The sequence below is a fragment of the Dama dama genome, chromosome 21 (genome assembly GCF_033118175.1).
Source record: "Dama dama isolate Ldn47 chromosome 21, ASM3311817v1, whole genome shotgun sequence".
Taxonomy (NCBI): Eukaryota; Metazoa; Chordata; class Mammalia; order Artiodactyla; family Cervidae; genus Dama; species Dama dama.
Window position 1 is genome coordinate 22,189,750 of NC_083701.1, and position 27,559 is coordinate 22,217,308.

At 43.6% G+C, this 27,559-nt stretch overlaps 1 protein-coding gene across 3 annotated transcripts in view; it reads right to left on the reverse strand.

Annotated features, from left to right (window-relative positions):
* Positions 1 to 27,311, reverse strand: part of ATP6V1H (ATPase H+ transporting V1 subunit H) — a 44,791-nt gene extending 17,480 nt beyond the window's left edge. The window contains exons 1-10 of one of the 3 annotated variants that reach the window (XM_061123300.1): positions 27,133 to 27,311; positions 25,402 to 25,548; positions 24,035 to 24,137; positions 23,002 to 23,091; positions 21,050 to 21,163; positions 19,935 to 20,039; positions 17,144 to 17,197; positions 8,579 to 8,676; positions 4,936 to 5,128; positions 1,364 to 1,542 (exon numbers count right to left, since the gene is read on the reverse strand). In XM_061123300.1, coding sequence (XP_060979283.1) covers positions 1,364 to 1,542; positions 4,936 to 5,128; positions 8,579 to 8,676; positions 17,144 to 17,197; positions 19,935 to 20,039; positions 21,050 to 21,163; positions 23,002 to 23,091; positions 24,035 to 24,137; positions 25,402 to 25,514 — 1,049 coding nt within the window. In that variant the 5' untranslated portion in view covers positions 25,515 to 25,548; positions 27,133 to 27,311. Of the gene's footprint in view, positions 1 to 1,363; positions 1,543 to 4,935; positions 5,129 to 8,578; positions 8,677 to 17,143; positions 17,198 to 19,934; positions 20,040 to 21,049; positions 21,164 to 23,001; positions 23,092 to 24,034; positions 24,138 to 25,401; positions 25,549 to 27,132 lie in introns of those variants that run through there. The other 2 variants (XM_061123301.1, XM_061123302.1) reach the window with 2 other exon arrangements.
* Positions 27,312 to 27,559: the final 248 nt, after the last annotated feature.

Genomic DNA, 27,559 nt, shown 5'->3' on the forward strand with positions numbered 1-27,559 from the left:
ACCCGTCCGTCTTGGGTGGCCCTACACAATATGGCTCATAGTTTCATTGAGTTAGGCAAGGTTGTGTGGTCCATGTGATCAGATGGGTTAGTTTTCTGTGATTGTGGTTTTCAGTCAGAAGAATCAGTAAGTAGTAAAAATTGGCGAGCACGGATTAAATAATTTAGAAAACTATCACTAATCTTAATTATTTTTTTAAAAGGATCTCAAATCATTATTACAGAAGAACTAATGATAATTTTTAAAAATAAACATAATAAAATGGAACTTATATAAACTGCAAGCCCATGGCTGGCCTATTATACTACAAATAATTTACTCATATTTGCAATTATAAAAAGAAAACTCATTCGGCTTTCTTCCATAAAACTCTGTATAAACCACTGATGCAGGTGACAGCTCCCACCTTGACAAAGGCATTTGGGCCTAAAGACCATGGACTGCACTGAGTTATCTGGTAAATACATTCCCAGAGCACACATTACACTGAAGGCATGTGCTGGACACCTTACGGAAAATTCTACAAGATTAGAACGTCTATCACTATTTTACCAAAAGGAAAACTGAGACTTCAAAATGTCAAGAAACTTGTTCAAGGCCACACATGGACAATAATTCAAACCCCAGCTCCCAAACCCCAACTCTTCTTAGTAAATAACTCTCTTTCCAGAATGTGTCAGTACTTTAAAAACAAAGAATGCACTGGTTAATGGGGAAGATTGTCAAGCTATTACTAAACAAAAAAGAAACAAGACCAGAAGAATAAGTGGAGCCCATTTGCATTTGTGTGTTGGGAGTGGGGGCTAGAAGGTGTTTAGAAATCAAGAGTGTTGGGGGAAGAGGTGAGGAAGATGGGGAAGTGGCCTGGAGTCCCTTCTGGACTGTAATAAGGGAGGGATTTTTCTTTTTACTGCATGTACATCACTTGCATAATTTTCTAATATAAACAATAAAGCAACAGAAACTTTAAAAAAAAAGCATGAAAAAAATACTCTTTCCCTATATGAGCAAACCTCCTCCATAAATGAAATGACTGCTGCTTAAAAAAAGATTCTAAACCGGCAGATTTTCCGAGGGTGGCGTCCACAACCTGAGGGAGAACAGTGGCTGGGATTTCAGACAACAGAGAGTGGTGGGTTCTGGTTCTCCCCCAAGAAGAGGAGAGAGCACACACAGCTCTGACCAACTGTCCCCATGGTGATAAGCCAGTGTTTCCACATCCCTCAGTTTTCAATAGAAGACACCACGTTTTAGCGCAATCTTCTGAGTTCGCAGTTAGTAACAAATTGAGACTTCCTTAAAATAGGAGGCCAGGCAACAGCCCGGGATAGTCAGCCCGTGAGAATCAAAGAGGACAGCACACCTGAGGTCCTGGACACTCTCACCGAGTTTCTCCAAGAGGAACTTTATATCCTCACTGATGTCTTCATCGTCATACTTCTGCTGCTCCAAGTTCTCCAGCTGTTTCAGGACTTTGCACTGAATCATCGCCAGGGCATACTCTTGGTGAGTTTCTCGTTCAGTTGACTTCTCTAAGAAGTTCTGGTTTAGACGAAGACACGATGAGAAATGATGTAACCTGTTATGTGATGCTGTCTGCGCCTGCCTTCCCACCCTCTCTCCTCCACCTGTTCTCAGGATATCCATCACCTTAAGTGGATGTCTGCGCTGCAAACTCTGACTTCTCTCCTGAGCACCTGTCCCACCTCAGGAGCATCCTTCTGATTCCCTCTTTCTCTACTGGCTCACTGAACATTTTAAATTATTGCCCCAGACAAGCCTCAAAACCCTGCACACATTTACAATGGGGCTGTCCCCATCTTTGGTCATAGCCCTGCTCCTGGGAGCACCACTATGAACACGCCGTTCATCAGCCACACAAATCCCATAGCATGCTAAGAAAGACTACTTTCTCAGTATCCCCTAGTTCCCAATCGGTGACCTTTTCCTTCCCCACATCAACCTATCAGTGCACACAGGACAGCAATAAAGAACTTTCTTGCTTCAACAATTATCAGAAGCAATTTTCTCTTTTTAGGAGTACTTATGAAAGCAGCAAAAGAATCTAAGTATTTCTAAAGATAAAGTGTTCATTGATTCAACCAATGTTTCTAAGCAAGGACCATGCCCATGCTCAGGTCTGGAATAAGGACAAATAAGCTCTCAAGAAAGCCACTTCGACAAAGTTGGCAAGGAAGGCCTGTCTAATCCCCTCCCCACGCTCCCACACAAATCCTGCAATAACAATTCTAAATCAAGTGTACCAAAATTTTAATCTTTATTTCTGCAAGGATGTCACATTTCTAACAATTATACTAAATAAATGCAGAGAGGCTTTGGCTTAGTGTTTGAAAATCAGTCAGATCCATCCCTACCAGAACTCTAATGACGTTCTTCACAGAAACAGAAAAACAATCCTGAAATCTGGTTGGAAACACAAAAGCCTCCAAATGTCCACAGCAATCTTGAGAAAGAAGAAGAAAGCTGGAGAGGTCACACTTCCTGATTTCAAACTAAATTACAAGGCTACAGTGATCAAAACAGGATGGCATTGGCATAAAACAGATACACAGATCAATGAGACAGAATGGAGGGCCTCTCTGAAGGGTTATGATTGTGAACTCTCTGCAGAGAATATGCAAGTCTGTGCATGTCTGTGTCTGTGAGTGGCATACGTGTGTGGGCGTGAATTAAACATCATAGTTAACATAAGCTAATATAAATCCAAATTCAACTGGGTGGGGTTTCTTCCTGAGCCTTTACAAGCTTTCATGCAGTCATAAAATACAATTTATCTTATTATGTGACATATTAGGTAGGATCTGGACTAAGCAGAGCCAAAAAAGAGAAAGAAAGTCACAACAGATGAAGAGCCCTAAACAACAAATACAGCCTGAAGTATCTTTCTCAGTCACAGCCTCAAAACATTCTAATTTATTTTAGAAACAAAAGACTGACACGTCAAGTTAACCGATGGAATAACATTTATGGAGACCTGGAGTTCAGCACCTGCTATGAATAAGTGAGACTGACATTTTCAAAAATAAAATTTCACCCAGCCAAATGAAAAAAAAAAAAAAAAAAAAAACAGCTGCTAGAGTTCTTCAGCTCACAGCAGCTCAGCAAGCTTCCTAAAGTCTTCAGCATAAAAATTTTCTTCCTCGGGATGTGGGGAAAAAAGTATAATTAGATGATCCTCAAACAACCTCATCAGTGAAATCTTTATTAAAGGTTACAGGAATTTGAGAATGATAAAGAAAAGAAGAACATGTCATTGTCATTTTTTTCACCTATTTGATGGTTTAAATCAAATGGCTTTACTATGTCCTTACTAATGGCTCGATTTTAACTCAGTTATGTACATCAAAGTTTTGGATGTCTAAGGATGTTCTTCTGATATTCAGTCTTCAGTCTAATCATACAATGACTATATTGTCCCAGTTTAGTAAGGAGAGTCTAAAAAACTAATATACCTGTCAATAGATTGGGTCTATTTTAAATACTCTGAAATTCAAATTGGACAACAGAAACCCAGAAATTAACATAAGTTCCATGCAGTGTGTGTGGATAGAAAAATTGAATCTGCAAATAAAGTTTAAATAAGATTGTTAAATACTGCTAAATATTAGTAAAACATTCGTGCTGCCTCTTCTAAATCTAACAGAACAGCCCTTGACCTCTGCCTAGGTGCCACATTAACCTAGAATGCAATTCATACAGGTGGGGGTTAAAGAAGCAGATGGCTATTATTTTGTGCTTTTATGGACAGAAAAGGAGGAAAAGAAATATTTCCTGTATATTTACTATTGCCAGGCCCTTTGTCTGTTACTTCATTGAATCCTTACCCAATGTTGAAGTGAGTTAAGTTTCACTCAACACCTTCTACAGATGGAGGAATCAGCTCTGAGAGCTCACACCACCCTCCCATCCAGCCATGCCGGGACTCATTCCAGGTCTGCCCACTCCAGAGCCAACACTCTTGCTAACACACCACGTGGAAAGGAAAACTAGAAAAGAGCGACACTATCCTACTTCTAAGATGTCCATAAAAAGCTGACTGACAATCTGGAGAGCTCCCAAATCAGGGCCAAAGAAAATAAAGAATCTCACTCTGGCTGTACACTTCCTGTGACTTTTTGAACATTGTGATTTCTACAGAGTCCAGCATAGCCCCCTGCACCCTCAACTTCCTGGTCTGTTTAAGGGAAGATGCTGACTGAGCTCAAGGCCAAAATCCTAACATCCTAAGAGGACAACTTCGCTGCTCAAAGTAACTGTAGATCTCTAAAGCTGTCTTAGAAATGACTGCTGGTCAGCAGACCCAGGATCAGAAATACAACTCCCTTCTAAAAGAAGGACCCGGACAGAAAAAAAAAAAACCTCAAACAGCCTCCTGGAAAACAAGGCCACCTGAATATAGCACTGTCACACTCCCAACAAGTGTCTGCAATCCTCACATATCATCCATAGAGACAGCTTCCTCCCTCGTCCCCTCTCCTGCCATAAATACAATCCATGATATTTCAGTCTAAGCTCACCAAGAATCCACAGCTCCAAGACCACTGGGAGAACAAGCAACATTTGCACCTGCTGAAAGGCCTCAGGCTGCACAAAAAATGCCTCACACACTCACACATCACACAGCCCCCCACAGAACACACCACACACACACCACAGAACACCACATACACACCACACACCCCCACTGAATACACCACACGCACACCACACACACGACACTCTACAGAACACCATACACATCCCTCACACACACCCCCCCCATAGAAAACACAAACACTGCACTGAACACACCACACACACATCATACACTACAGAACACCACACACACCCCACAGGACACACGTCAGAACACCACATACACACACCCCCCACAGGACATATCCCCCACAGGACACACTCCCCACAAATGCTTACACGGAACGCTGCGAGAATGATCCTCGTCACCTTCTCTTTGACCGACTCCTGCAGGATGTCAGACAGGACAGGGATGATGTTGTAGCGCCTCAGGTGTTCACACATCTGCGGGCTGAAAGCCAGGAGCCATACGGAAAAGATCATCTGATACTGGAGCTGAAAGCCACACTTGTTACTCAGGACGCCCATGATGCTGAAAGGAACACAGGTGGAGATGACATTTAGTAATAGGACAGTGCGACCGGAAGTAGAAATAACTGACTGCTCTTTCTGCCCCAGTGGGTCAGTCTCTCAGAATCACGTCCTCTCCTTTCTTCCTGCAGGAGGGAGCGAGCCAGACCCCTGCTCTCAGAGGGCCAGTCCACAGAGGGAGTCTCAGGACGCTGCCTGCTTGCTGCAGGGCACGCAGTCACACAGCGAACAGCAGGAGGGCTTGACTGGCATTCAGGACATGACCCTTGCAACTCAGCACACAATTTCCTTCTGAATCTTACCTTTCACTTATATGCTACTTTATATTACTATATACTTTAAAAATACTTCAAATGTCAGAGTACAAATGTTCACAAAGGGCAGGTGAATGGGGCAGGGGGGAGCAATTACTTCAGTGGAAGCCCACCTGCCTTAGCTCCAGCAGTTAAAACGTCAGCGCTGACCTCCAGACTTTCCAGTAATGTAAGAGTGTATCTTGGTCTTATCCAGGCACATAAACTTCCAGAACAGTGTGTGCCAGTCATGTAACCGAAAAGGAAACTACACAGAGAAAACAGGTCCTGGGTCTTAAACCACAGTCCCCTTCCACTCTCCTCAAACAGGCTATGCTCACAATTTTTTCTCCTCCCAGGATCCCTGCTTGTGATTTGAGGAGCACCAAAAAGGAAAAAAAGAAAACCTTCAATCCTAACAAAAGAAATGGCAGAGTAGAAATTACATGTTTTCTTTCTTTAAAAAATGAAAAATTCAATGACTTTTCTAAACTGTCCCAATCTCGCAAGTTAATATATACTACCTTTAGTAATACCTGTTCTCAACTTAAAAGTCTCTGTATTAATTTGATTACAACTGTGGGCTTCCCTGGTAGCTCAGAGGTTAAAGCGTCTGCCTGCAATGCGGGAGACCTGGGTTCGATCCTTGGGTCGGGAAGATCCCGTGGAGAAGGAAATGGCAACCCACTCCAGTATTCTTGCCTGGAGAATCCCATGGAGCCTGGTAGGCTACAATCCATGGGGTCGCAAACAGTCGGACATGACTGAGTGACTTCACTTTCATTTTCAACCTTGTTGGTGGGTATTACCATATCAGAGTGTAGGTTGGACATGACATATTCTAGATTGTATTCATGCCCTTTATTGTTGCTAAACTGAATAGTTAATACTAGTTCAGTTCAGTTCAGTTGCACAGTTCTGTTCGACTCTTTGAGACCCCAAGGACTGCAGCATGCCAGGCTTCCCTGTCCATCACCAACTCCCAGAGATTACTCAAACTCATGCCCATTGAGTCAGTGATGCCATCCAACCATCTCATCTTCTGTCATCCCATTCTCTTCCAGCCTTCAATCCTTTCCAGCATCAGGGTCTTTTCAAATGAGGCAGTTCTTCGCATCAGGAGGCCAAAGTACTGGAGTTTCAGCTTCAACATCAGTCCTTCCAATGAACACCCAGAACTGATTTCCTTTAGGATAGACTGGCTAGATCTCCCTGCAGTCCAAGGGCCTCTCAAGAATCTTCTCTAACACCACAGTTCAAAAGCATCAATTTTTCGGCGCTCAACTTTCTTTATAGTTCAACTCTCACATCCATACATGACTACTGGCAAAACCATAGCTTTGACTAGACAGACCTTTGTTGGCAAAGTAATATCTTTGCTTTTTAATATGCTGTCTAGGTTGGTCATAGTTTTTCTTCCAAGGAGCAAGCATCTTTTAATTTCGTGGCTGCAGTCACCATCTGCAGTGATTCTGGAGCCCCCCAAAATTATGTCTGTCACTGTTTCCACTATTTCCCCATCAATTTGCCATGAAGTGATGGGACCAAATGCCATAATCTTAGTTTTCTGAATGCTGAGCTTTAAGCCAACTTTTTCACTCTCCTCTTTCACTTTCATCAAGAGGCTCTTTAGTTCTTCTTCATTTTCTGCCATAAGGGTGGTGTCATCTGCATATCTGAGGTTATTGATATTTCTCCTGGCAATCTTGATTCCAGCTTGTGCTTCATCCAGCCCAGTGTTTCTCATGATGTACTCTGCATATAAGTTAAATAAGCAGGGTGACAATATACAGCCTTGATGTATACCTTTCCCAATTTGGGGCCAGTCTGTTGTTCCATGTCCAGTTCTAACTGTTGCTCCCTGACCTACAAACAGATTTCTCAGGAAGCAGGTAAAGTGGTCTGGTATTCCCCGCTCTTGAAGAATTTTCCACAGTTTGTTGTGACCTACACAGTCAAAGGTTTTGATGTTACCGTCCTCCTAAACACGAGTGGCAAAAACTAGAAGAGCAGCATCTGGTTAGCCTCTCTGTATGCCGTTAGGGTCCACCAGACCAAACTTTAGGTGTTTGAGCTTATCTTTTGAGCAATTATAACTATTTTTAGAAACAGCTGTTTCATGACTTTTATTCTTACAGGTCTTTCAAAGAACAAAAAGAAAATTCACTTTTCGTTTAATAGGATAAAATTCAATGTATTTTACAATCACAATACAGGTCTACTGGACCCATTTAAAACCCTAAGGTATACTGTGAGTTTGTTAACTATAATTTGAAGAATCACATTATTTCACCATCCTAGATCTTATTTCGTCATTATTCACTCATTATTCTCAAGTATGATAAAAAAAAAACAGTAAAGACTAAAGTTATAAAAAATTGGACGATGGAATCACCTAGAAGATGATATAATAGTAAAATGAATAACTATCTTTTCTTAATGCATTGCCCAAAACATCACATCACTTATAAAAAGATAAATAGACCAGAAACACCGTCTATGTAGTCACCTTCAGGTTTCTGTGCGGAGGAGAGCTAACACATAAGACAGCTGTCCTAAGAAGCAGGTTGCCGGCACAGCAGGCTCCTGGCTGGCCTCTGGGAACATGACTGGCGATCAGCCCCCTACACAGAAATAGAACTTTGCCTAGAAGATGTTGTTGTTTAGTTGCTAAGTTGTGTGTCTTTTATGACCCCATGGACTGTAGTTCACTAGGCTCCTCTGTCTGTGGGACTTTCCAGGCAAGAATACTGAAGTGGGTTGCCATTTCCTCCTCCAGGGGATCTTCCCAACCCAGGGATCGAACCTGTATCTCCTGGATTGGCAGGAGAACTATTTACCGCTGAGCCACCAGGACTAAACTGTGTACACAAACAAGATGCTATGTCTATGCTGAAGGCCTGCTTTCCCTCTGGAGTCTGGAATATTGCTTCGTGCAAGGTGGAGAGTACCATCCTGACATACATAAATACTAACATGAAAACTGGGGGCCCTGAGTCTCCAGCATGTTTCCTGGGGAAAAACATCACACAAGACATTTGAAAAAAAATCCTTTTAAAAAAACACCTTCATTTCAGTGATTAAACATATTAATTTCTTTGACAATGTCAAGGAGAGATGCTCTTAAATGTTATCCCACATGACAAGTGAGGGCTCACCAGTTCACCCCATCTGCCTCCACCCAGGCGAAGCGGTACTCATTGACTCGGAGCATCAGCTGCAGACACCCCGCCACACACTGCACATACTGGGAACTCTGCATGGGAGAAAGCACCTCAGGTCACCAGGTTGCAAAGATGCCGGAGTCTGGAGTTTGTTTGCTAGGGTTTCTGATGGTAATATCATAATGCCCAGAGGTCTCTATTATTTTCTCAAAAGTCAGTTCTCCTTTTCACTTTCCTCTCTGACTCTCAGAAATGAAGCTGACTTCTGTGAAATTAAGCCTACATGGTTCAAGCCTACATCCAGTCAGGGAAATCAAGGAACACAGTAATTATGTCTTTGATATGGTTTGATAAACGGCTTATTATCCTGCAGTGTTTCACTTACCCCTGAAGAGAGGCACAATACAGACAATACTGCTCTTCATAATTATATAAATATCAAAATCAACAATAGAATGAAAAAGACAGAAGTGTATTCTCTGAGATGGGCCCATATCTGAATGATATGAAGCTGGCTTCTGAACCTTTTTAATGCTCAATTTCTCCATCCTTAGTAAGGATGATACCGCTAAGTACTCTGAAAGAGTACTCTTAGGATTAAGTAAAGTAGTTCATACAGCACAGAGTTAAAACATTTCATAGAAACTCAATAAAAAAGAACTTAAAAAAAAAACTATACAGCATATACAAACCTAATTAAACACGTGAAAAAGAGTATGAGTTTTTAAAACTATCAGTTCAGCGGCACTTTCTTAGAGAAACTGAGGTTAAATCTGAAGCTTGAAATAAATATGAGTAAATAATCCCCAAGAAGTTGCAGGAATCTCCATATTAGAAAAGCTGGTGGTGACATCTGGCCTGGGCTTCTCCCTAAATACTACCATGAGGCTTACATCTGTAAGAAATGAAGGAACAAGGGGAAATTTCAGACTCTGGCCTCAAAGAGCATGCTGACAAAAAGAAAAAAGGAAGGACAGTGGACGTCACATAAATACTCAAAACCTAACATACATGATGCTACTGAAGCTCGATGTTTCAATTTAAACTAAGCTTGTTAAAAACTAACACTTTAAAGAAATTCCAGACACTCAAACACAGAAACACAATGATATAACTGTATTTGGTAGAATAATCAAAAGTCATCATGGAAAGGTTATCTTAGGTTTTACCTAGAAAGTAGTGAACACAGTTACCGAAAGCACAATATATCCAGTAGTACTAACATAATTTGCCTAAAAACTTAAAAATGTTAGCAAAAACTAATGACCCAAAAAAAAGGTGAATTTTCAGTTCTAAAACAATCTTCCATAATGGGAGAAAATATATATGTATTTTTCCAATTAGGTCAGCAGGTAAGTAGGACTTTGTGAAAGGAGAATTCCCTCTTTCTTGTTTAGAGACAGAGTCTGGGCAGGCTTTCTCCAATAATGAACAAAAAAGCAGCCTAGGGCACACTCTTCTCTTCCACTTATCAACAATCTCAACACAAAAATTTCTTGGTTCGCTGTCTTTTTCCGAGTCCATTTGCCATTCTATATTGCAATACATGACACCTTTTAAAAATGGCTTCTTTGTTGCTAGTTACAGCTTCAGCATTCACATATAAACAAGCAGATAAAAGATGTTGCTTGTAAAACCACACTCTGTCCTGTGATGCACCGCCAGGCAGTCCAACACCAGCACAGAAATTATTTTCAGTGAAGGCAATGCTGACAGACAACTGAATGACTGCCTTCAATTGAACAAAGGAAACTATATCACTTCCTTAGCTTTCTCTCACATCATCCTATTAGTCTCATGTATAAAATTATTCAATGATTTATTTTTAAAGAGAGTAATCAGCCTTCTATCAATCCAGTGAGTCACCGCCTCTGCTCCCACACAGACACAATCCAGGCCCTGCTGGAGACGGTGCACCACCATGCGGCGCTCAGGCAGCTCTGCCCGTTCTCTCTGCCCTCTCGGAGCCACACCCATGCTGTCACCACTACCATCACCTCTACCCTCCCGCCCTGCTTTCCTCCCTCGTTTCAGCAGCCAGAGAAGAAAGAGACCATCAGCCAGAGAGCCGCTCAGCTGCCAACATCACACCCCCACATGGAACTAAACCTACAGCCATTTCCACCTCGCTCTCCTCCAGCAGAGGTGGGCCGTGCTTCCTGTCCAGGCCCCCAGCCCCACACGGCCTGCAGCCCACTCCTCCCTCACAGCGCAATCTGTAGCTCCAGGGTCTGTTGGTTTCCTCTATTCACCACCTAAACATACTCTTATCTTTCTCATCTTCATGTTATCCCTAAATGTGGTACCAACCTCTGCATCTCTCTTCCTCCTAATACGTGAAGGTTTCTGTAAAGATTCATCCAGGTTCTTACCTCTCTTCCATCTTACCACCCCACTAACACGGCAATGCTAGGGTCAGCAGTGACCTTCCAGTGCCAGGTCCAACAGTTACTTTCCCCGCTGAGGACCAGACCTCCACCTCCAGTTACCTCCCAGAACTCCGGCCCCTCCTCTCTCCAGATGAACTGACCCACAGGCTCAAACATCGACTCCTCCACCAGGAAAGAAAGGCAGTAACAGAGTATCACAATTAAGAACAAAGGCCCTGGGACCAGCCTGCCATACTCGGCCACCTCCAAGCCTCGGGTCCCTGAGTGAGCTTCCCGCCAATAAAGTGGGGGAATAAGACAGCACATCCCGCGGGGTGTGGGATTTAGCTAACACGTGACAGGCTAGGTGGAGATCTAGCTACAATGTGCACAAGCCTCCCTGGTAGAGAAAAAGTAACTTGACTTCTCAACACATTTAAGAGAAGATCATCAAATACACTCTCCAATATGGCTGACAATGGGAATTCTCCTACATTATGGTAGATTAGGCACCTAAGGAAAACAGCAACTGGCAGAATTCAAGAGGGGCCCCCAGATCCATATTCTGGAGAATTAAAAATAATTCAAGCAGCGATAAATGATAAAGCAGGAAGGCAACAAAAGATACACATAGGAACTGCAGAGACATTATGCCAAAGTTACACTAGAGCTGCAACAGTGTTTATAGACCACTTTTCAACACCCATCTCCATAACGCAGGGATTCAAGTACAAACTAAAAGAGAAAGTGTAAAGATAATATTCCTCTAAATTTTGCAATCATGGGCACTTAAAAAAAAAAGAAAAAGACTGCAGTGCAGAGAAGAACAGCTGTCTAGAGATATTGGAAACACACATGTGTCTGGGGGTGTCAGTGAAGCACAGAGCTGAACCCATCACGCACACAACCAACCAAAACAAAGCCCAGAAGCCAGCTGTAAGTGAAATCCTCCAGGACTGGGGATTAACCCACCCCAATGCACTCAATGTTTCATGACTATGAAACAAATCTTTTCTCATAGAGCTAGAAAGTCAGTGTGCACACCTCACACACACACAAGTGTGCACGTGTAGTTTTTGCTTCTATCATGACACCCACTTTAGAGAATAATGCAGGACAATGTCAGTGTCAGGAGCAAACGGGAACTGTCTCCCTTTGCTGACGGATGTGCAAATGGGTTTAGAAAAGTGACTGGACTGCTAGATCTAAATTCACGTGTGCCCTGTGCCCTGGCAACTCCATTCCAGAAATCAAGTGCTCCAGGAATGGGTGGTTACATCTACCGGAAGCTACGTAAAATGACGTAACCCTGTATATGTGTAATTACATTTGACTTTCTCCTGTTCCTCTGTCTCACGTCAATTTAATTCTTTGACCAGCCAGAAGAACCCAGAAAGAGGACAGGGTAATTTTTTCCTCCCCAAAAAGTTATGACATGAAAAAAAAAGTGACCAAAGAAAGGAAAGGAGGCAAAGAGGGAGACAGGTTTTAGCAATCAGAAGTTTTCCTAAATTGTCTCTGGCATATCACTGAAACTCTTCAAAATTTTTGCCTCATCAACACAAGAAAGCAATACCAGCCCACCAAATTAAAAAACAACAAAGCTCTGCTACTCAAATCTGAACTGACATCAGTTTCCATTAAACACAAAACATAATGTACTGGGAGGGGGGATCGGGATGGGGAATACATGTAACTCCATGGCTGATTCATGTCAATGTATGACAAAACCCACTGCAATGTTGCGAAGTAATTAGCCTCCAACTAATAAAAATAATTGAAAAAAAAAAAACCATAATGTACATCATCATCATTATTACCTCATATTCAGGAACTAAAACACACACAGTGCAAGAATTCTCTTGATGTTGGCTTATTAAAACAGACTCTCCAGTCAAGTTCATAAAACACCTATATTAATATCTAAATTAAAATAATTTCATCTTAGATTTCAGTCTTACCAAAAAAGTAATTTCACTATTAATTTCCAAATTTATAAATCTCCTTCAAGTACTGCTTTCAATATAATTTGCTTAGTCATGTAATTTAATTACATGACTACAGGGATCCTCTATTGTAGGGAAAAATTATTGTGGACTTCAGAAAATATGATTTACTTTATAAATGATTGCTTTGTATGCAATTCCAAGAACATATTTGAAGCACAATATTAGGTTACCTTATTATGATAATATATAGCCATGGTAACAAATGTTATGTAAAGGAAAGTCTGGTACTGAAATAGTTTACCATTTAATTTTCCTTTGCATTGCTAGAATATACACAGTCCTTCCAAACATGTGATCAGAAAAGCAAAACTGATAGCTTCTTATCTGTTCTCCTTTTTGTAACATTCATTCTTTGCATATACTTTAATGATCCTCAATGTTTAAAACATACTAATTTTATGACAAGAAAATAAAAGGCAATTGAACAATGAACATGATCCAGGAAGTGCTTTTGGTAAATAGCAATGCTCTGGAAACCTGCACAAAGACATATAATTGGTCATGAACTTCTTGAGGTCCTCGCAGACTTGACAAGCCACCAGCGAGAGGGGACTGGAGTTAATAACAAGCCTGCCCTATCCAGGTGTTTGACGCAGCTCACTCACATCTGCTACTGGGCAGCACTTCTGATAAACTCATCAACAGACAGTAAAGAAGCAAATCCTGAAAGTTCTCCACCTCCTCTGAAAGACTGAAAAGTCTTAAAAAAAAACACAGCTGGGCTTCCTTGGTGGCCCAACGGTTAGGAATCCGCCTGCCAATGCAGGGGACCCGGGTTCAATCCCTGGTCTGGGAAGATCCCACAACCTGTGGAGCAACTAAACCTGTACAGCACCAACTACTGAAGCCTGTACCCTAAAGCCCGTGCTCTGCAACAAGAGGCACCACAATGAGAAGTCTGCACACACAACAAGAGAGCAACGAAGCCCCAGCACAGCCAAAAATGAAATAAATAAATTCATAAAAAAGAAAAAACACAGCCTTAAATTTAAAATAGAATCAAAGCTGTAAAACTAACTTCATGTTAACAAGGATATCGGAACTGCCAGAGAATACAGTTTAAGGAATTTGGCCAAAAGTCAAAAATGCTAAGGTTTTTTTTCTCCTTCCATTCTAAAATGCTGTTACTGAAAACATTACACTTTTAGGTGAGAGAAGCCTGTCACAGATAACCATGCATCACATGACTCATTCACATGAAGTGGCTGCAAGGGCAAGCCCAGAGACAGAAAGCAGGTGAGTGCTTGCCAGAGGCAGGCAGGGGGTGAGGATGGGGGCAACTGTTGATAAGAACACGGTTTCTTCCTGGGGTGTTGAAAATGCTACAAAACTAGACTGTGGCAATGGTTGTACAACCCTGTAAATATATGAAAATCTGTTGAATTGCAAGTCGAAGGACTGTATAGTATGAGAAACATACTTTGATAAAAGTTGCAAACCAAAGCAACCAAAAAGCCTGCATAAAATGGAAAGCTGATCTGCTCACTCACACTTGCCACATTTCTGGGCTCAAGAGCCCTGTGTGCGAGGGGCTCCCAGAGTAGACAATGAGAACATGAAGAACAACACTTCCATCATCATGGCAAGTTCCACTGGACAGACCTGCTCCAGAATATTAAATAGCAAGACAGAATAAGTGACAAGAGAACCTGGCAACTTGACTGTGTTACTTATTGCCGATGAAACTACATCCACCCAGCAATAACCAGGGCTGAGCTGGGTCTACAGCAGAGACGGCCAGAGAAAAGGACATGGCCAGACATGGGAGCAGGCAGTCCCCTTGCTCCCCTGCACAGAGGTATGGAAGAAGCTGGACAAAGGGAAAAGGATGCCCAGACTCTTCTAACTCCTCCAAAGGCTGGGAGATATCACAGGGTTCCTCTTTCTGTCAGGGCATCAACACAGCAATCAATGCCAAGGCTATATGACTTCCTCGAAAAAATCGAAAACTAATAATCCACATTCAGGAGTCAGCAAAGAGCTGAACAACAGTAGAAGATCAGTCAGCCTGAGTACGAGAAATCTGAAGTCATTCATGATCTTCACATTGAGGTAAAAACAACACAACGCATTTTAAGAAAAGTTCATCTATGGAACATCATTTAAATAACAATGTCTACACGGGTCCACTCATAACTTAGGATGTCACTTCTGCGCCATTTTAGAAGCCGGGACTGTGGCATCACGCTTCTCACACTGCAGTGGAGCTGAGCCGTTTGTCTTATACTGCCATCAAGTGGCAGCAGTAGGGAATGCAGTTTACCAAACCCCATTTGTACACTGCCTGAAACCCTAAACGGATTTTAAGATGCAACATGGCTATTTTTAAAAGTCTGAGTAGGCGAGGCAACTTGGAGAATGTCTAAAGCTCCAGGTTCATTCCACAGGTCTTACAACCCCTCTTGGGAAGGACTCTATCTCCCTGGCGGTTTTGCAACCATGACCAGATGACCGTGGGCAAGCAGATGACCTTAGGCGAGCCCGTGTGCCTTTTCAGCGGCCTCACTGCTCATCCCTGAAATGAGGCTTATGGTAAGACCCACGTCAAAGACGAGCTGTGAATACTCAAGGAGATGTAAATGCCAGGTGACTGAAACAGTGCCAGGCATATAGTAGGAGCTCCATAAATACCAGTTACCAATTCCGATCCCCCTACTAAAATGAAACCGTCAAAGGAAGTGCTAACACCCCTCTCTCATCTGCTTTACAGGTGGAGAGCCTTCTGAAGAAGTAGGACCCTTCAGGAGGAGACAAGGAGTGTGTTCAGGTGCGCAAGGCACTAAAGGGAAGAGACTGGACATCAAAGGCCATCTTCTCTCCACCCAGAATCACCCTCGATGCTACAAACTCTGCTGGGACGTATGTGTCAAGTCCACCAGACAACCCACTTTGACTGACCACCCAGGTCATCAGGATCATGTGTTCCACATGACGGACAGAAGAGAGCAAGAAAGGGATGTCACGTGACCAGAGCTCACTCACTGTGGAAGCCTAAATAACCTCCAGACCCTTTAACAACCACTTCAGTTTATAGATACGTGTGAGTCAAAACACCTTTTAAAAATTTGACAAATAAACCTAACCAGATAATTTTTCAAACAATTTTTCAAAATTTCAAACTGATAGGAAAAAACTCAAATCATATAAGACAAAGATTCCCAACTTAAACATCTGCTTGTGGTTGAGCATCTAGACTTGGAGCCTACCTCTACCTTCCCTACCCCACCCCCAAACTGCTCACCTGGTTCTACACCTTGTTCTGATTCCACCTCAGAAGGCTCGTGCCAATTTCTGGCCTAACACACCCAAGTGTGCTAGGGTCAAGAGGTCAAGTCCCCCCATCCACGCCCCAAGAGAAGCACCCCTCTTGGCTCTGAAATGGATTGTTGCCCTCCCTAGTTTGCGAGCACACACATGGGGTGTTTGCTGCAGGTTATGAACACGGATCCCACGTGGCTCCCCCTGAACTTGGCTGAGGTCTATCACAGGCAGGTGGGAATGTAGACACAACTCTTCTATATTTTTAACTCTTTTCCCACCTCTCTCTCAACTGGTACTAATCATGCCAGCTCCTACTTGTCCACATTTATTGCCAATTATTGAACTCTTCTGAATACAGTCAAATCAAACCATTCCCAACCAGAGGAGATTACTCTAACCAGGAAAGGAATTTGGTGAGATATGATTCGTTTTAACATTTAACCTTTGGGCTCTACAGAAGTGTGGGGCATGTCTGGCCTGAAAAGGGGGGATCTGCCCCCGCCACAGGCCTCCAGAAAACTCTGAGCAACAAGGTCAAGTAGTGGGTCTTCGGGCCAGTAGGGAACTGAACTGTTTCCAGCTGCCTGGCAGAGGGCTCATGGATCTGTCAGACATCAGGGCTGATGGTGAAGCAAGACAGCAGCTCTGGTGAACTCACTCGAGTCACTCTGACTCTTAGGCCTGAGATACAGCCGCCTGAAGAGGAACACAACAGGAAGAGGGCATCCCACGTCCAGCGAGAGCAGAAAGTGACCCCACAGCCTAGGAAGCCTCACGCACAGTGTTCAGGACGCCACTAACCCAAATGGAGTTGCACCAAATCCGTGGATTTACATCCAGGGGATGCTAACTGTCTACAACTCAAAGTAACTTATGCTTGGGGCGGGAGGAGGCCAACGAACAAAGAGGGAGGTACTTACATCGCTTGAAGAGACTGTTCCTGTTTCAGCAGCGACACTGCTACCACGCAGTTTCTATTATGAAATAAATAACTCATTACTTAGTTTTGTTTTTAATCTTATCCTACTTTATTAGCTTCCTAGTTTTATCATTATTTTTCTAGCCCTATTTAATGGAGTATCATCAACAAATAAAAAGCATGGGGATGACATGAAATATTCTAAACATCATTACATTCTTCCAGACAATACCTTAATCAGTAAGTTATCTTAAATTATCTTAAAATAATAAACTGAATACTAAGTTCCAGCTAAATTGTTTAAGTGAAGCTGGTACAAAATTTCCAAGTCTCAGGATTTACTGCCTGAATTGTTTTTCCAATAAGACAATGTCTTAAGCGCAACTATCTACACTGTGTTCTGCGTCAAAGCTTTCAAAACGGGTGTCTGATGATGGAAAGATACTATATGGGACTCAAAGATGAGACTATTGACAGCAAGGCTAACACACTATAATGACAATCAGAACCTCACATGTTATACAGTAATGGGCAAAGGAAATTTAAAGTAGAAAGTCAGAAACTGGGTATGCAAGAGTAAACTGATAATGAATTTCTTCAAGAAAATTCTTCTTTTGTTTTTTTATTCAACAACTATTATTGACTAAGCGCCAGGCATGAGCCCCTATAACACAAGTATAGCACTCAATCAGAAAAAAGGCTCCTAAATGTCACTGTGAAGTTGAAAAACAAAATATTCAAATTTGCACCTAATTCAGACTTTTGAAAGTTTATTTTTATTAGAATCATGAAAGTGTGTGGTCCTTTTTTATGAGAGAAAAAATGCTTATGACAGAGAGAAAGAGACCTTGCAGAGACAATGTTATCACATGGCCTTTAAGCAAAGAAGAAAAAAAATCCCCAAAAAGCCAACACCTCATTCCTCAGACAAGAGGCCTATAATTGACTCCTGACCAGAGGCTGGGGAGGAGTGTCTGCCCACAACAGCCAGGCCCCGCGGAAGTAGTGACGAGACTCAGAGCAGACGGGCTGAAGACTCTCCCTGGAGCACGATGTGCAAAGCAGAGAAGCCAGACCTGAACAAGGCCAGAGACTCAGTGATTTAAAAAAAAGAGAGCCAGCACGCTGGAAAGACACAGAAAGGTCTCTAAGAGCATTCACCTCACACCAAGAAGCTCGGGTCTGATGAAAATTGTTCCAAACACTGAAACACCTGCTTCTACTAGGGACTGGAAGAATATCCCCCAACCGCTGGCCATGGTTACAACTGCAGCTAATGGTGCTAACAGGGACAGACCGTCTGTGAGGCACAACACAACCGTTACTCCCATAAGGAGAAGTCTAAGCTGAAACGACCCAGCGTGCTGAAGGCACACAGCAGCATGCAGTCTCTGCTATCCACTCTGGTTTTAGGAGTCCAGCTACCAAAGAGCCTCACAGCTGACCCCAAAGCAAGATGATGTCTGCTCAAAGGGAGAACTAACCTCAAAATAAGAGGGGGGAAATGGGGATGGGAGATTAACTACGTAATTAAACATTCTGATCCCAAATGGTACACACTCAAGAATTTTAAACCTTGTCTTCACATAGCTATTTTTCACTTTCTAAATATTTTCTTTTTGAAATCCCTCACCAATTCTATAAAATCTGCAAACTCGTGGCTCATGTAAAGATACTTTTAAAAATTAAGCCCAAAACCTGTTAAAATGTATGCTGTTGAGAGAAAATAACTGATTTTGTTCAAGACACTTCAGAATCTCCCTGTCCAAACAGAAAAGACTATGAGGCTCCACCACCCCCCACCCAAACGAAGGCAAGGGAGGATAAGACAAAAAATAAATCCAAGCAAAATGTCATGGTGTCTCTCTTATGCTTCAAATTAAAATCTATTAAGATCATAAAGCCACCTAAAGTCTAAATGACACCTTTCCAAACCTTTATTTCAGGTAGACCTTTATTTGTGATCTAACACTGTCACCACCACACCTACCAGCAATGCTTCTCCTGGTCTCACCCTCGCTGTCACCCACCCCACCACACACACCACCCCCTCTCCTACCTGTCCTTCCACAGATCTCCTCCCCACCCAATTCGGCTCACTCCTCCCTTGAGGCTACTCCCTCCATGCCCCCTTACCACCTCACACTTGCTCACTGGACCCCCAGAAGGAAAGAAACCCTCAGCTCAGCCACTGGAAGTGTCCGGTCACCTGTCCTGCTCCAGGGAACCACGAAGACAAAAGGGACAACTTGTCATCTGCCAGCTGTCACACCCGCGAGCTGTCTTCCCCCACGGGGCAGCGAGGTTCAAGAGGCCTGACCGCAGCGAGACAACCTGCAAGCAGGCCTCCTGTTTCCCTGTGGCTGTAAACTCAATCCCAGGAGGACGCGGGAGGATCCAGAGGCAGCTGCTGTGGGAGACAGCATCTCCAGCTAGACCCAGCAGCCCAGGCCACCCAGAGTGTGTCTTTTGAAGCTGTGTGAGTCCTCCCAATCCTCCAACCCACGTGACCTCGGCAGCCATCTTCTGGGAAGGACAATCCTCCCCACTCGCAGAAATGCATGATGGGAAAATCCCGAGTGCAGAAGAGACAGGAAGGTCTGCGTGGAAGCCAGTCAAAGATAGAAAAGGTGAAGCCCCTATAAGACCTGTGAGCAGCATGGCTGAGTCAGAGAGTTCAGGATGGCTCTAGTTTAACACAGAATTTCTGCAACTTCACATAAATATCTTAAGCAGCTTTAGAGAACCAGACGTTATATTCTTTTAAGAATACTAAGAGGAGTGTCTCTTACCTGTGAACTCAGTTGAGTCTTTATCCAGTTGAAATAGTAATTCAAGTCGCTGCCTTCCATCAGTTCTTTTCCCCAAGCTGCTAACTTGGCAATAATTCTTGCTGCCTGAAAAACAAGAAAAGCATTTGACCATTATTCTGATTCTAAAAATCACAACATCAACCCTAAAAATCAGGACTTGTAACCATTTTGCAGCATGACTTCTTCTAGCACTCAACTTGTCCCAAGATAACAGATTGTATTTCATTTTTAAAAATATTTTAAGACGGTCAAATGTAGTTTTAAATATTTCCATCAAAGTGAACCAAAATCAATAGTATGTTAAGAATTTCACGACATTCCCTACATTATTCTGAGTTTCAAAAGTAAGACAGGGGTTCATGACAAGACCAGCAAAGATCAAAAGAACACAAAAGTCCTTAGAGACTCTCACCAAACCACTTGCCAGAGTCCTGAGCCATCTCCACAACACATTGCCAGCACCACCTCACTCATTCAAGCCCCTGCGAGTCTCACACTTAAATATCTATATCTTGATACAAAATATATCCTGGGTATGAAATAGTCATTTCTTGCAATAGAAACAAATATTCTTTTCTCCTCATTGAAAAATTTCTCAATTTTCTTCAAACTATAAAATGAATCAAGAATTTTTTTATTAAATAAGCAGTATATGTTTATCAAATCATCATGTTGTATACTTCAAGTATCTTACAGTTTTGCCAGTTACACATTAATAAACTTGGAAATTGACAGATATAGACAGGGGGGAAAGGCAGTATAAAATACTACTTCACACAAACCTAATTTAGTAAATATTCTTTCAGTACTTTTTATAAGCAAGTCACTGTTTCAAAATTCTAGGCTTTTATGTCAATGAATTCATGGAATACTCTGCATCTGAACTGTATCAGGGCAACCCCACCTCCTCTGAGCTCCCAGCCCTATTCCCACCCCCCCCACCCCCGCCCCCAACACCCCTGTCACTAACCACCAATAAGGAAACGGAGCTCTGCTCAGCATCAGAGCAGCTACTCCTCCTGGCAAGTGGGAGGTCACCTAGTCATAACTGATGTTCTTCCCGAAATCAGAAACATGATCAATTCAAAACTCACCATATGAACAGTAAAGAGATCCTGGCGATTCAGCATTGGCAGGAAGTAGGACCAGGCAGTGTTCTTGCTACGTTTAGCATAGTCAAAGAAAATGCTAACACGCTGGTGATTTTCCTTAGAAACAAAGAATAATCACTGATCAGAATGCATCTTGTTAAAGAACCTGACGATTATGCACTGCCTTCTCAGCCTTTCATTCTCCATCCCCTCAATCAGTGTGTTTTTTTCCAGTCTGTATGAGATCTGTCCCCCCATTATTATTACAGTGGAGCAGAGGGTGGTGATGGGGGCAGGGGTAGATGTCTTTAAATAAAAATCACCTCCAATGTATTATGATTAATTTAAATCTGGTGAGCCATGCTAACAGATGCCTGCAGGTGGAGCACCCCTAGCTCCACTTCTTCTCAGTCTGTCCCCCTCCTGACCTGCCCCGCCCCTCCCAGTGCTGTCTGGACACCTCCACCCTCCATCCACGAAAACAAAGTTGGGAGGAGGCAGAAAGATGCCAATTTAGCTCTAGATGGAAGGATTCGCAGAAAGCACCTCAAGCTACTTCCAGGCAGGCAGGGGAAACAAGAAATCTCGAATGTTCATGGTTACTCCTAGCACGTTGTGATAGAAAAATCAGGACAGATGAAGATGGCAAAAACCAGCATATACCAGCAGACAGATCTGAGCAACAATTAATTCTTAGTTTCTTAGTTCAAACAATACAAGCTCTACCTCTCACTGAAATGTTCTCTGTGTGTCGATGGCTGAAATCCACTATCTGATTCACTAAGTGAATACAGTGGTTAAGTAGCAGTATTTGCCAATGACACAAAAAACCACATAAACAGTCATTTTCATTCTCAGATCAATATATAAATCTTTTTAAATACAATGGTTTTGAGACTTCCCTGGCGGTTCAGTAGTTAAGATTCTGTGCTGCCAATGCAGGGGACTCAGGTCAGAATCCCCTTTGGGGAACTAGGAACCCACATGCTTGCTTTAAGAGGGGGCCAAAATAAACATATACAATGTGTTTTTTAATATGTATTCACTTGGCCACACCAGGTCTTAGTTGCAGCATTTGGGATCTTAGTTCCCTGACAAGGGATGGAATCCATGCCCCCTGCATTGGGAGACATTGGACACCAGGGAAGTCCCCAAGGATTTTCATTTTGGTTTGTACTAGCAGTTACGTATTTGAAGAGTAGAAAACTATCTCCTTCAATAACACATTATCAGAGTCTAGAGTAATAACTGAAATAGTCATGGTAATGACTTCATCAAAGAACTCTAATTTCAAGTAGTTCATCATTAACTTCAATAGGCTGTGGATTTTGCTGCCAGTTGGCCTGTTTCATAAAGGACTACTCTGGATTCCAACAACCTAAACCAAGATTATACTCAGGTGTAAAAATACAAAACTGTGAATAAGGGAGTCTCTGTGTTGAGGGACAACAGAGCACTAAATAGAAACTGTAAGCCACTGGAAAGGTCCCAAATGATGAGCAAAATGTTCTCCAAACACACCGTGCTTCTGAGGACGAACACCTTGCCTACAGTCAGTACTGAGCTCCCAATACTCGGCCCTGGCCCAGGACACGGGGATGCTGAAATCTGTTGAAAGACTGAAGGAGAGGGAGCTATGTCATCTGTGAGTATGCAGAGCATCCAGAAAGCCTGTGGGGGTGCACTGAGCACTGCTGTATTCAGCACAGAACTCAGAGGACACATGGAAAAAAGACACACCAGTCCCCCAACATCCTGAAAACCACAACAACAGCCAGTGTGGGGACAGCCCCGTCTTCACCACGATCAGCAAATGACAACTCCCACGGTGAAGAAAAATACACCATCACACCCTGAAAGTGAACAAGTGCTTAAGTGAAACCTTTCAGAAATACTGCTCCCGGGAGAATACAATAAGGTGAGGAGTGAACATGTCTGCTGAGGAAGACACCCACCTGCAGCGTATCATCCACCAGGGTGAGTATGTACTGAACTGTCTGCTCTTTGGAAATATGAGTCATCAGATTTATAAATGTCTTAGCACACTAAAAAAAAAAAAGGAAATGAACATTAATTACTTTTTTCAACTGCAAACACAATGCTCTAATGGAATTTCAGTAAGATATTATTCTCTTGCCTAAATGAGGATGCAATTATAGAAGATGCATCCTTTCACATATATGTGATGAAGTACAGGAGGGCCATACTCACATCAGATTTTTTATAATTTCTAGTCACATCAAAATGTTTACTATTTTAAAATAGATAGACCTAGCCATCATCAACTCTTGATACCATAAAGAAGTTACATGGACAATCTAATATTAAATTTTTGTTTTGGTGTTTGGGTTTCTTTGGTCTTTTGCGAGGGCTTTTGAATTTATAAGGAAGCAGAATACCAGGGCAGCAAAAGTACAGGAATTCAGTTCAGGCGCTGCAATAGAAAAGCTCCATCCTACAATTTAATAACTGAGTCATGATCGCTCTAGAATTCAACAAGACTGGCACCCACAACATGCCTCCTCCCACACTTCCCAGGATTGTACATTCAGGTTAGCCTGTACCAGCTCCTTCAGCCCATCAGGACCCCATATCAGAAAATCTCATGGGTGGCAGAGTTAGATGTTGTTCTAGTGAAAATACAAAGTAGACAAAGAATTTTCTTTAAAAAAAAAAAAGTTAAGCAACTTTGAAAATACTGTATACTTTGAAACAGTAATTTTCATGCCAGGAATCTACTCTACTTCGAAAAAAAAGTGTTTCAGAAAATGCAGAAAAGGATGGAGGAACATCTACAAACTCAGTATGACATTTTTTCCAACATTAACAAAGAAAACTAGAAATCACTCAAATGTCTTCCAATAAAAGAGAATTTTTAGTAAAACTATGACACCTGCTTAAGAGGAATGTCAAAGAATCACTGAGAAAATCTCTAGAATGTCTAACAACCCAGGGCAAGGCTCATGGTCTTCTATCTGTACCGATCACCTGACTGCCTTCAGTCTGAAGCATCTCCTGCTTCTCCTCAGGACTTCTTTTCATCTCAAATCTTTGGATGAACTCACAGTCTTCAGAAGAAATCATCTGCCCCCTAGAAAGAGAGAATGAGGTTTCTGTTCATTAAGGGCTGAAGGCTCCCTATGAGCTAGTGATACAGAATGCCTGCCTCTCTCCTCTCTCTTCGAGCGCTGACCCCACACCTGGCACCCACAGACCTGTCTTCAGAGCTCAGCTGTACCACCTCCTGCTCACGGGCCTCCTAGGACTTGAGCTCACTGACCGGCAAAATGGGAACAAGAACCACATTGTCTTCAAGGGACTGGACTGAAGATGAAACAATTTACTTTCATGAGGTGGTCAGCACAGGCCTGGTCCACCGAAACTCGATAAAATACCACCTCTGGGCACTAGCCAGGTCTCTGCCTGTCCCCACCCAAGCCAACCCAACAGGTCGGTGGCTCCAGCCCCTTCCATGATAGTCAGCCCAGCTGGGCCATCCTGACAATTCTTCCCCCTGATCTCACTCTGCTCCCCCCTTCCCTGCCTCTCCGGCGGCTCAGTCCCAAGGCCAAGGCCCAACAGGCTTCTGGCTTCCAATCCCACCCTCCTCCATGCCCCTCCGGGGTGGCTCAGCCCCATGGCCACAGCCCAATGGGCTTCCTACTTCCAATTCCACCCCTCTCCAAGACCCCCTGACCCTGCAGTCCTGTCAAGCACACATCTGACTGCTTTACTCCTTTCACCTGATCAGACTATGAATCTAAAAGGCAGTTCTACCTAGCACCTAGGCAAAGGCTTTCAACAAAAGTCCTTTTCGAGTCAGTTGACAAATTAAAACCTTTATGAGGGGCTTCCCTGGTGATCCAGTGGTAAAGAATCCACCTGCCAATGCAGGAGACACCAGTTCGATCCCTGGTCCAGGAAGATCCCACGTGACTCGAGGCTGCTAAATCCGTGCACCACAACTACTGAGCCCTCACACTCTACAGCCCATGTTCCGTAACAAGAGAAGCCACTGCAATGAGAAGCCTGTGTGCTGCAACCAGAGAGCAGTCCCTGCTTGCTGCAACAGGACAAAGCCCAGGCAAAGTGATGAAGACCCAGCACAGCCAAATATATATATATATATATATATATATATTTTAATTTTTTAAGTTCTGTGAGCAGCACAGCCTGCCCACTGGAGCCCCAAGCTGTTTCCATCACACTAAGCAGGTGACAGCTAACAGTTCTAAGGAGGAAGTGTTTTCTTCCACATTTGTTAGGCTTTTTCCAGTGTTCCTCTCACAGAAAGCATGACCATGAAGAAGGCCGGAGCACATGACAGCCCTGATTCACAGCACACCAGCACTTACTGCAGGTAGGACTGCCAGTTCACTTTGTTCGCACGGACTTCCGCAGCCTTGGCGGCAATGATGTTGGTGGGAACAGCAGCATCCACAGCGCCCCGGATATCCATCTTGGTCATCTAAACTTATGATCTTGAATGTTCTTCTACCGATCTTCAATTTGCATGCAAGGCAAAACCAGAATACAAGGTGTGATTGTTTTTTAACAACTGCTACTATTATCATCAATAGCATCATTATCGTCATAATCTCTAGGAGCATTCATCTCAAACATTAAAAAGCCTAAACATTAACATCATTATATTTCAAATCTTGTCCAGTTATGCACTACTCCATAAAAGTGTCCTCTATAGGTTTTCACTTTTTCAGGAAATGTTTTCCAATTGTTGGCACTAATATCGCAGTAAGATTTTAAAAGTAATCATAAGATATTGGGCTTCCCTTGTGGCTCAGATAGTAAAGAATCTGCCTGCAATGCGCAAGACCTGGGTTTGATCCCTGGGTTGGGAAGATGCCCTGGAGAAGGGAAAGGCTACCCACTCCAGTATTCTAGCCTATACAGTCCACGGGGTCTGTCCATGGGGTCACAAAGAGTTGGATAGGACTGAGTGACTTTCACTTTCATAAGATACTGAATTCAGAAATCATACTTACTAGAACAGGCATACAAGATAAAAAGGATTTTAAATATATACGCTTGAGATCAACTTAAAAATAAAAACTTGCATAACATAGACAGAACCAACTATTTTCTTCACATTTACTAAGCACAATTTTTAAAGTGACATATGAAAAACCTACATGTCTTTTTATAACGTTATTCAAATTAAAACATTCAAAGTGGGACTGTAAGATCTTAGAAGGCAGAGCTTTCTTTTTTCAATCAAAATTAATAGTTTCAAAATCAATATTGAGAGAGTTTTTTGAAACAGAGATTACATTTTAGGCTCAGTCAACAATGGGAGACTGATCAGATGATATGAACGCACAATAATGAGCTTTTAAGTAATTCTCACTCCTAAATTCAAAGATAAAACATTAAGCCTGATTGTATCACGATACAAAATATAAGATTCAGTTTACAAAATAAAAGCTCACAGTTAGTTATGACCAAAAACAAGCTAAAACCACAACCCAAATTCTTCTCCAGGGTCCCAATGACCTTAAGTCAATCTGGAAAGAATCTCTACATCTGAGGATTTGCTGTCTAAACAAACAGAGGCACTGCGGACCGGCCGGGCCCAAGTACAAACAGGCTCCGCCCGGGCCAAGCTGGGATCGCGGAATCCAGCAGGCCCAGCCTTGGCGAGCCCTCCCGCGGCGGCCGACGGTGCTTGCGGGCGGGCAGTCACCTAGGCCCTGGACAACCCGAACCCCGCGCCGGCCACGGCCGCGGCCGCGGCCCCGGCCCCGGCCCCGACCCGGGAAAAGCACCTCTCGCCGGTCCACGCTCTCCCTTGCCCTTCCCTGCGGGGGAGGCTCTGCGGTTCCCCGGGTCCACGCTCTCCCTTGCCCTTCCCTGAGGGGGAGGCTCTGCGGTTCCCCAAACGCCGCTGAGGCCTGGAAGGAAAGACACCTGGGAACCCGGGGCCGGAGAAGGGCCCAGGGGCGCCTGGGCGGAGGAGAGAGCCAGCACGCCAGGGACGCGGGGAAACCGCAGGCTCGCCGGTCCGGGGCCGCAGCCGGAACGACCCGAGAGCAGCCTCACCCCGCGAACCACGGGACCCCCCGACGCACCCAAAGGAGGCGGGAGGACGCGGCGGTCCGGGCGCGAGTCACAGGTGAGTCGGGGGCCCTCCCGGTCCGGAGGCCTGGGCGGTGGCGGCGGCGGGGGCGATCCCGCACGGTGGAGACGTTGAGGGCTGCACAAGCTGGAAGAAGCCGGAGCGGCCGCGGCGGAATGACAGCAGCGCGGGTCACGTGAACCGGAGCACGTGACCGCCCGGAAGGCGGAAGCCGGGAGAGCCCAAAACGGCTCACGGAGCGCCCTTCGCCTACGAGGGTTTCTCTGAGGGTCAGGCATGCAGGGACTCTCCCCACCCCGACACCCGGCGCTTCTCTGGATCGGACCGGGGAGCGCCAGAGGCGGAGAACGGGGCCAAAGCTCCTTGATCACTTATCGTAACCGTCATTCCGAAAAGGTTAATTTAGAGCTTTGAAGTCG